Genomic DNA, 10,173 nt, shown 5'->3' with positions numbered 1-10,173 from the left:
TGAGCTGATCATCGCACTGCCTTCCCAACACGGCGCTTTCTGAGCGCAGTGGAAAGGCTGGCTAGGATTTACAGCCCCCTCCTCCCCCCACTCCCCCCAGCTCGTTCTATGAAGAAATATGCACCTTAATCTCCTTGGAGCATAAATACAGGCATGTAGTAGAAATATAGTAGAGATTTTGTTGATTAAGCTTGTTTGTTTGTTTGTTTTAAGAACATGCTCTTCTTGAAGAGACTTTCTTTCAAAGGGACCTCTTTTCTACAACCTGTTGTTTCTTGGAGGGAAAAGGGGGCACCTGTCTTCTGTGACGCCGGACAAAATTCTGACAGTTCTTTATTTCATTTGCACACTTCCGTATTTTATATTTGTATCATAACATGATATATAACAATATACAAAAATACATGATCATATATATATGTATTTTATATTTGTATAATAACATGATATATAACAATATACAAAAATACATGATCATATATATAACATGGACATATCATGATACGTGATTTGTATCATATCATGTATTTTTGTCGCAAGATAAAATACATAAATGAAGTACTATATTTTTTTTTCTCTAGGGTGGTTATGGTTCGTTTTTTTCTCATTTCCATTTTGGTAAAATGATGCCAGTACCTGGTTCTGGGCGCTGACATACACAAGTGGCACATTTTTGCTACCTAGGCTTCCCTGGGATTTACCAGGCCTTGCAGGATTTAATTCGCATGTGCCATCATCCAGAATCTGCATGTTTGTGGCAAGGCAGAGGTGAGAACTAGTTTAACATCGGAGAAAATATTTGGATCCCTTCCCAGCCTGCGTAAACCTCTTTTTGTTGCTCTCTTTTTGTTAACTTCTGAAAATAAAACCACCTGTGATTGTTAAAACCAGCGTGAATTCTCAGGAGGAGGCAGTGGAAAGAATGCTGACACAGGCCAGCTCTGGACATTTTGGCCGTAGTACTGGTTTTGTTCTTTTATTCAGATGATGTGGTGTTATAAATGCCAGTGTTTTCACCATCTTTAACACACAGAGGTGAAAGCAGGAAGGAGAAATGCTCACATGAATATACTTTGTTTCATCAGTTTTAATGTGACTTTTAAATGTCATCTGTTTTTCAGTTATTATTTTTTTGAGGTCTTCCAACTGGGGCTAACAAGAAACAAAGCCCTTGCTTTCGTTCTGAAGTCTGTTTGAGTGAAAATAAGCTTAAAGGTGCACCATCTTTTTCTTCTTGAGTAGCTTTCTGGGATTCAGAAGATACTCTGTGAAGTATCTTCTTTAACTTTGACATCAGTGTGATGATGTATATGCTTGTTGGATGAAGGTTTTCTGTAATTAGGAGAAATTTGGTGGTATGTCAGTCCATCAGGTAGGACAGATCACTGTAAAACTGTTGTAAGTGCATACTGTAATTATTTATAATCTTTTCTTCTAGATCTTCACTTTTTTTTACTTAAGTGATGGAACCATACACTAAAGAAAAAAAGTCACCCTTGGGTCTTTGGCATTCATATTTGTGTGAAAGAATCTACGATGTTCCAAGAAAAAGCACCAGCCAGTTGCTTAAATATAGTAACAACATCTACTGAAGATGGTGCTTTCCAAAAGAAAGGCCATAGTGCAAGAGTCCTTAGCCCAGAGGAAGCTGAGAGACTGGCAAAAGATCAAGTTTTGGTGTCTGAGTTCAAACAACTAAAACTGGAGAAAGAGGCACAGAAGAACTGGGATCTGTTTTACAAAAGAAATAGTACCAACTTCTTCAAAGACAGACACTGGACAACCAGAGAGTTTCAAGAGTTAAAAGCATGTCGTGAGGTGAGATTTATACACTCCTGCTGTAAAAGATGGCATTGAATGTTTCCAGTCAGTTGTTTCCAAGTGAGTTAACAATACTTATAACAAAGCTGTTTGGGTAAGAGCTGCCAAGTTTGCAATGCTCTGTGTAGTTTCTCTTAGTATCAAAGACAGCTCCTGAAAATCACATGCATCAGTTCAGTTTCATTTATAATTGATCCATACTGGATGGGAATACTGTTCATAGCATATGGGATGCTAAGAATGAAGTCTGAAATATTTGTATTGTGTCCCAAATAGACAACTTGTCTCTCTGTGGTGGGATGTTCTCAGATGCAAGTTGGTGCACTTTCAGTGCACTCCTTTAAAGAAAAGCATCCAGAATTGCAGGCTGATTGCAGAGCAGAGTTAAGGGGAATAGCCAGCTGCATCTGTTGTTCCTTGTAGCTGAATGAAAGACAAGACAGGCGAATGGTACAACAGTCTGTTGATTACTTAATGGGTAGATGACTAAAGAAATACTAATATATTCTAAGATTTCTAATTTTGCAGAAATCAAGTTGTCTGGGCTTTAGTGTCAGATTATCTGTCTACTTTGGCTGTCTACTTTGGTTTTTTTTTCGATCAGTGGTAATTAAAATTGATTATAGCTTTTAAAGTGCTCATTGAAGAGTGTAATGCTCATGTAATGGGAAAAACAAAAATGATGTGCTTTATCTTGTATTGGTTCTTTCCCAGTTTGCAGATCAGAAACTGACCATTCTGGAAGCAGGCTGTGGGGTTGGGAACTGCTTGTTTCCACTCTTAGAAGAAGATCTGAATATTTTTGCATATGCCTGTGATTTCTCTCCTAGAGCTGTTGAGTATGTGAAGGTTGGTGTGATGTTTGGAACTTCTTTTAGAGTGTTTTTAGAAGCATCTGAAATTGCAAATGAATGTAACAGGCGTCTCTTGCCTTCCATTTTTTAAGAAGGGTAGAATATATTTTACCAAAAATGGAGACTGATCCATTTCAATTGGAATCCTATGCAAGAAGTCAACTCATTGCTCCAGACCTTGCTTTTCAGCATCACATTGTAGTATTATGGTACATTATTTGAATAATTTATGAAGACTGTGTATTTTTGGGAGCATTACTAGGTCTCTGCTGACTGTGCAGTACAAGCAAAATTTGTTTGCAATGGAAGCTTGCCCTTGATGGAGGGAGTCCCAAGGAGAACCTTAAAAACAGGGCTATGAAAGTTATTGCTAAAGAAATTTGTAACCTGGTTAGAAGTAGGTATTTAAGTTTATACTTATAAGTTGAGTCTTCCAGCAAGGCTGGTGGGAGCTTTGGCCTTTAAAAGTCTCCTGCTTTATTAAGCTTGTAGTCACAGGTAAATTTCCACATGTCTGTTAATTGAAAGCATTGTCTTGTGGGATATTTGTGCCCAAGAACCACAAGACACAAGTAGCATGTTCCATGGGAACAACAGGAAGAAATACATGTGGCAAGCAGGAGAGGACAGCGGCTCCCCGGGATGCCATAGCTGCACCCCAAGGTGACGTTGGGCTGTGTATGTAATCCAGGGGTTTGGATGACTTGGTGACATCTACCTCCACAGATCTTGCTGAACTTATTTCTTGCCAAGGCCAGGTTCCTTTTACCCAGCAGAACTGTGGGCTAGAACAGCCCAGTTGCAGGTTACGTTACAGGAACCCCAACTGTTTGCAGTCAGCTCAAGAGCTGTACTTCGATCACCCTGTAATACAGAATTCCTTTTAATGGTATTTATGTATTTTATGAAGAGTAGAAGCGGTGGTAAAACAGAAATGGTTAAGTTTTCTGAACTGTCTTAATGCACGTTCCTTCTCAAACCCATGAGAACAGACTATTCTACTAGTTGTAATTTCAGTATTGTAGTACACAACAAAAAAATTTCTGATTGCATTAGTAACCTATTGGAAGTTGCCGTTCTTTTGCCACCAAGTTTCATGTTGCTGTATGGATTAATTTCACAAGTTTTTTACTGTTTTTCAATAACAAATGCTACTAATTTTCAATGAAATCTTACTTTTTTTATTTTCCTAGAAAAATGCCCTATACAGTACCGAAAGATGTAAAGTGTTCCAGTGCGATCTTACCAAAGATGATCTTCTAGACAATATACCAGCGGATTCTGTGGATGTTGTCACACTTATATTTGTCCTTTCTGCCATTCATCCTGACAAAATGAATCTTGTATTGAAGAATATTTACAAGGTACCACCAGCAGATTTTACAGCCTTTAAAGCACTTTCCTTCTTTTTAGCTCAAAATTACATTTTTTTTTTCTGAGCACATAACCCCTCTTGTAATAGTGATCTTTAATATTATATACCATGGATGTATTCAGTTAGTTCACTTAGTATGCAAGACTAAAACATGTTTTATAATTTTTTTTTTATCCTGGTATTGTGAGATTTTTTTTTGGATTGAGGCCTAATTCATGCTATCAACATAACAAAAAGGTATATAGAAGGCAGCCTTCCAGTATCTGAAGGGAGCCTACAGGAAAGATGGAGAGAGACTTTTTGTGAGAGCATGTAGTGACAGGACAAGAGGGAATGGCTTCAAACCGAAAAAGGGTAGGTTTAGATCAAATATTAGGAAGAATTTATTTACTAGGGAGTTGGTGAGGCACTGGGACAGGTTCCCAGGGAAGTCGTGAATGCCCCATCCCTGGAAGTGTCCAAGACCAGGCTGGATGGGGCTCTGAGCAGCCTGGTCTAGTGAAAGGAGTCCTTGCCCATGGCAGTGGGATTGGAACTAGGTGATCTTTCAGGTCCCTTCCAACCTAGGCCATTCTATAATTTGATGATTTTAAAGCTGTGGCTTGGGTTGCATGCTACAAGTAATGTTTATAGGTTGCAGAGATGTCTGTGTTGATAAGGTGTGAATGATAGTGAGCCAAAATTGACTTCCAGGGATACAGAGACTTGGAGTTAGGATGTTGCGGTTATTATTAAACACACTTGATCTGTGGTGACTTAAAATTGGAGTGTTCAGAGGTGAAAATTAATCTAGAGAGACCCATCTCCCTAGGCTACCTTTGTTAGTTGATAGACTAGGATAGGCCCATCCAAAGAGTGGTTTAAATATGAATTGTGATAGTTCTGATTTTCCAGAAATTGTCATATATTGACTGCAGAGGGAAACAGTCAATATATTTTGTACGTATGCATATATGTGCTCATATATGCAAGAGTTTTATATTATCTGATATTGTTTGTTTTATTATCAGTAGTCTGAAAAGGGAGCGTTAGGTTTTTTGGTATATCTCCAGCTGTTTTCTAAAATCAGGATTGGTTCTTAGCTTGTGCTTATGAAAAGGCTAATTTTTATTTTCTCAGTGGAGATGCCTGGATCATTTAAGTCACTGGCAGGTTTCTGCACAAATTGGCAAGTGGCAAGTACTGCTTTGCTTCTCTAACAAATACAGCTGGTATTTGATGACATAGGAAAGTTGCATGCATCAGATATCTAAAATCAGCATGGCCGATGACCATGTATTTCTAAATTTTAAATTCTTTATGGCCTGTTTCCTTTGATAAAGAGCAAATAAACCCCAAACAGCCAAAATCCACAACCCACTTTACTGAAATTGTTCCTTATTTATCTCGTAATATATTGCCAGGTTTTTCTTAAAGCATGTGTGTATTATGTGACAGGTATTAAAACCAGGCAAGTGTGTCCTGTTCCGAGACTATGGACTGTATGATCATGCAATGCTCAGGTTTAAATCCGGCAGCAAACTTGGAGAAAACTTTTATGTTAGACAAGATGGGACAAGATCGTATTTTTTTACTGAAGGTAAGACATGCTGTGGAGTGCTTTCTTCTCTGTGAATCTTCTGCCTAAACTTGCTTCAGGGAACTGCCAGCATGCCCACGGAAGTTCTGTTTTGTGCAGATGAGCTGTTAAATTGTGGTGTATTTCGTTTACCATCCTTTTTGGAAACAAGAAGGTATTTAGACTGGCAGGACTTTATGGAGCACTTTCTTGTTTACGAGCTTGTTGTATGTGCTATAATGTGCCAAGAGCAGCAGTTTCTGAATTTGCTGAATTTCATTTGGATTTGTTAGCTGAGGGAAAAAGACCAATGTTCAGTCAGACAATTGGTAATCTTCATGAAGCAACTAAGCATTTTTCTTGACGTCGTTTTTTGGGCAAGGCTATTCCTGCTGTGCAAAAGGAGGTCTACTGAAGAAGCCACTGATTTCTAGAGCCGAACCATGACTACAGTGCCGAGAAGCTTGTGCGCAAATCCCGCTGAGTTGGCACTGACTTGCTGTGGTCACTCTGTCTTCTGGTTTTTGTGGGTTTTTTCCCAGTAAAGATGGTGCAGAAAACATTTCCATGTGATACAGTATATAAAGTTTTTAATACAGTGCTCATAATGGTTTAGGAAGGAAGGTAATTATTGCAGCTTAGTGGTGGAAAATGTGAAGCAGGGAGACACGAGGGAATTTGCTTAGACTTTCAAAATGAGTTGGGATTATAGTTTGGCCATAGCTTCTAACTCCCTATATTCCTCAAGCTAAACTCATTACTCCACCCATCAGTTGTAGAGCATTGTGTAATAATAAAAGCTGTGAGTTTATTTCTGTGGGGCTCTTTGTTTTTAGTCTAAAGCAAAATATAGACACTGAAGAGACCAGCTTGGAGCCAAGCAAATGTTATTCATATTTTGTGCCATAACATATTACCTAATTGCTAATTCTGATATATAAACCCCATTAATCTTGTCTCTCTATCCTCTCTTTATCCTTCACAGGACAATGATGAAATATGAGATAATGCAGGCTGTGCTACAGCTTCATTGAAGCATTTCTAGAATTGTTTTCTACAATCTAGAAGAGATTTTTAGTACTGTTTGAACAATTAGGCCTTACAAAGAGAATGGATGGTAAAGGGAACAAATAGGAGACTGACCTAGCTGTGGAATTTTAAATCCCATTTTTATTGTGTGTTAGAATTGTTTCTGAATGAGAAATTCCTCTCTAGTATGCATGTTTCCATTGATGGGAGAATTGAGGTAGGAAGGAGGAAGAGGAAGGAAGGAGAAAAAGAGAATTTGTTTTCTGTTGGTCATGTTAGCAGTTGTTTTTCCTTGGGCTGGTCTGGGACTGTCTCACAGATCATCTCTGCTCCCATTTTTAATCCTTATGATCTCATTAATCTCACAGATTTTCATATAAATATTGCTTAATGCTTGAGAATTCTTTTGTTGCTGGGGACATGACTCCCTTCAATTCTGCACAGGTTGCAACCCCATGCTATTTTTCATTTGTTTGGCTGGTACATCAAGTAATTGCTGCATGGGATGATTTGAATGATGCTTATTAAAATATGCCTGGCCTCAGATAACAACACTGAACTTCTTCCATGGGAAAAAAAAATCCATTTTTTTCTTACTGTTTGAAATAATATTAAATTTGTGGAGGAATGCATGGTTGCAGTTTTGTGTTATGAAGTTTGTGCAACTTCCTTACAGTGAGATTTCAACAGGTCCACAATTAAGTGCTGTTTAGTTATATTTCATCGATGTGGGTCCCCCATTTTACACGAACACACTTTGTTCACAACCAGTGCGTGTGGCTTCATGGTGGGCTTAGGTTGATATAAGCCTGCAGTACCACCAGAGTGGGTGGTCTCATCTTCCTCAGTTCACCATCTCTCCTAGTGCTTCCTGTACCCTCAAGATCAGTGTTTCATCAAGATAATCCTCCTGAGCAATGGAAAATGGCATGCTCTTTGTTTTCTGTCAAGGAACACAAGTTTAGAAATGGCTTAAATTTACTGTGAAATTACTGCCTGAGTAAGTGAAATAAGGTGCAGGAAAGGAAAAATTATGATTTTTAATTAACGTGACAAGTCAATAGCATAATCAGCCCTCCCTGCCGCGTAGTTCACCCTGTTTGTGAGGTGCTTCTGCCTTCCTTAAGGGAGATGTGCTTGGACTAAAATTCTTTTGTTTGTGGAAAATACTTTCAGTTGGACTTAGTGGAGGCTTGATATCACCACATTCCCTTTGCCGCTTTGTCAGTTTTTCTGTTGAGCAATGGCATGTAGCGTGGTGTGGTGTTCTTCCCTGAGCAGAGATGCATCTACAAGTCTGGTTTACCTTTGAAATATTTGCCGTGAGTGATGTATTCAGCCAGCGAAGGTCAGCTGCACAAAGTAAAAATGCACTGGCATCAGTCACAATGACAAGGCTCAGTGAAAATAAGAGATGTGGCAATTTTTGGAAAATCAACTGAGTAACTAGCTTAAGCCCCAGTTTTACAAGCTGTTTTGCTTAGGTTGATGTTTCTAAAGGAGATCTGTATTGATTTTTATTCAGCAGTCTGCCTGCATAGAACAGCTTGAAATCTGAAGGCCTGTGTGATTTTCATGCTGTAACAGAGAAGAACATATGCTTATATAAATGCTGTCTGGTGTTTTAAAAATAGCTTAAACATAATATTTCATCTTTTTTAAATTTTTTCCCCCCTAATTCTCTTCCAGAGTTCTTATCTCAGCTTTTCAAGGCTGAGGGATATGAGCAAGTGGTCAATGAATATGTGCAGCGAGAAACTGTGAATAGGAAAGAAGACTTACGCGTTCCAAGAGTTTTTCTTCAAGGCAAATTTAAAAAGCCTTTCAGTAAGACGTTAAGTTCTTGCTGATTAGCAACAGCATTGCTTGTTTGAAACGGCAGCTAGCACATAGCCTCGTGTGTGCTCATCTTCCTGGTAAACCAGAAATGACTGCATCCAGTGCCTCCTGTTGGTTTCCATCCTCAGATACAAAATAAGAATGCTATTTCTAATTCACTTCTAAGATGGTTTACTGATGCAGACAACCTGTTGAGCATCTGTATTCCTGCTTATAAAGTAAAACCTGTGCAACACTGTTGGAGGATCAGGTAAAGCACACTAAATATGGTTAATTTTATGCAGTAGCTTTCATTAGTTATCATCATAACTGTATTTTAATTTTTATTAAAACCTTTTTAAAATAAATATCCTGTGTTTCCTATCACTTGTGTTTTTCGGGGCTTATTAAAGTTACAATATTTCACCTCCTTTCATACTTGCAGGACTTACAGGAATGAAACAGGGTCTGTGAGCAGTATAATGGAACATGCTTTGGTATTTAATAATGGTATCTTTTTAATATGCCTAGCATTTAGATATGTAAAAAATTGTTTACATTCTAAATAAGATCTAATTTTTCTGATTTCATGCTTGAAGAAGTGTGTTAGTGGATCGGGCTGTCTGTATCCCTTATTAAATTCGGACGTTCTTCGTTTGATTAGCATAACTGGTTGAGGTTTTGCAAGTCAGTTCCCCATTTGGAACTGAAATCAGCACATCATCATATGAATTGTTGTCAGCTGCTTCGTTCCTGAGCAGAGGTCTTCATTCTTTTCCATCACTCTTAGGAAAGTTGAGTTGGTCTTTGCTGTTCTTACTACTAAAAGCCACTGTATTGTTGCTGTGGCTCATAGCCTGCCACAGACTTAACTGCTTGAAGGAACTTCATCTTTTCCTTTCAGCAGCTGCGGCACTTTGCACTGCAGGACCTTTTCTGTGTTCTTGGATGATGTAATTTCAAAAGCATGCTTGGATCTTTAGCCTGCATTTAACTCTGCAGCACAGGAAGCTCAGAAGTATCCGGTGGCTTGTGCAATGGCCTGTGCTGATCATGTATAATGTAGACAAGTTGCAACAAGGGAAAACTCCAATGCAATACTAAGATTTTTTTTTTTTGGGGGGGGGGAGGGAAGTGTGTGTGTAAGGGGAGGTCAAATGCTGAGACAGGGCCCAAAGAGGTTGTGATCATTCTTGGAAATACTTGGAAATAGATTGGGCAAGGCCTCGAGCATTCTGTGACTTTGAGGGTGGCCCTATTCTGAGTAGGGATTTCATTTCTTGCAGTATATATGAGTATGGGGTTGATTGACTCAGGCTGTCATTCCACTGGACTTCTTTGTCACTAGATGACCCAGTCATACACGTCTGATGTGGGTCAGAGGTTACTGTTTGCCTCTGTTTATGACAAAGTAGCCATAAGATATGTTAATGATTTTCTTTTCCCAGCACTCTTTACACTGGCTGTATGTGCATGGAAGGAAAGAAGTAGCAATTTTCCAGCCTAAAACTTAGTGTTACAAAGTTAACCAGTCAAAATTTTTGTAACACATTGGAGCTGCCAGAGGTCTTACTGAGTTGGTATGTTTACAAATAAATTTGCAAGAGATCATTGCTTTGCATCAGGGCACCACAGTTTTCTGGTTGTTGTTTTTTTTTTTTTTTGTCTGATACCATGAGCCCCAAAGCTGAATTTATTGTGTCACAAATCTTTGGCCT

At 38.7% G+C, this 10,173-nt stretch overlaps 1 protein-coding gene across 1 annotated transcript; it reads left to right on the top strand.

Moving 5' to 3' along the window:
• Window positions 1–508: 508 nt before the first annotated feature.
• Window positions 509–8,823, top strand: METTL6 (methyltransferase 6, methylcytidine). The gene is made up of 6 exons (XM_050315647.1): window positions 509–768; window positions 1,439–1,818; window positions 2,536–2,670; window positions 3,869–4,039; window positions 5,488–5,629; window positions 8,327–8,823. Exons 2-6 carry the CDS (start codon window positions 1,537–1,539, stop codon window positions 8,485–8,487), a joined length of 891 nt encoding a protein of 296 aa, XP_050171604.1. The 5' UTR covers window positions 509–768; window positions 1,439–1,536; the 3' UTR covers window positions 8,488–8,823.
• Window positions 8,824–10,173: the final 1,350 nt, after the last annotated feature.

This window comes from Myiozetetes cayanensis, unplaced genomic scaffold (assembly GCF_022539395.1).
Source record: "Myiozetetes cayanensis isolate MyiCay16 unplaced genomic scaffold, myiCay2020 scf1, whole genome shotgun sequence".
Classification (NCBI taxonomy): Eukaryota; Metazoa; Chordata; class Aves; order Passeriformes; family Tyrannidae; genus Myiozetetes; species Myiozetetes cayanensis.
Note: the sequence above shows the minus strand (reverse complement) of the source record. Positions and strands in the feature narration are given on the sequence as shown.

Excerpts from the sequence above, each read along its gene's own strand:
- METTL6 (XM_050315647.1), top strand. The coding sequence starts at position 1,537 with ATGTTCCAAGAAAAAGCACCAGCCAGTTGCTTAAATATAGTAACAACA. Across the intron at positions 2,671-3,868 it reads GAGCTGTTGAGTATGTGAAG|AAAAATGCCCTATACAGTAC; the intron begins GTTGGTGTGATG and ends TTATTTTCCTAG. Across the intron at positions 4,040-5,487 it reads TATTGAAGAATATTTACAAG|GTATTAAAACCAGGCAAGTG; the intron begins GTACCACCAGCA and ends ATTATGTGACAG.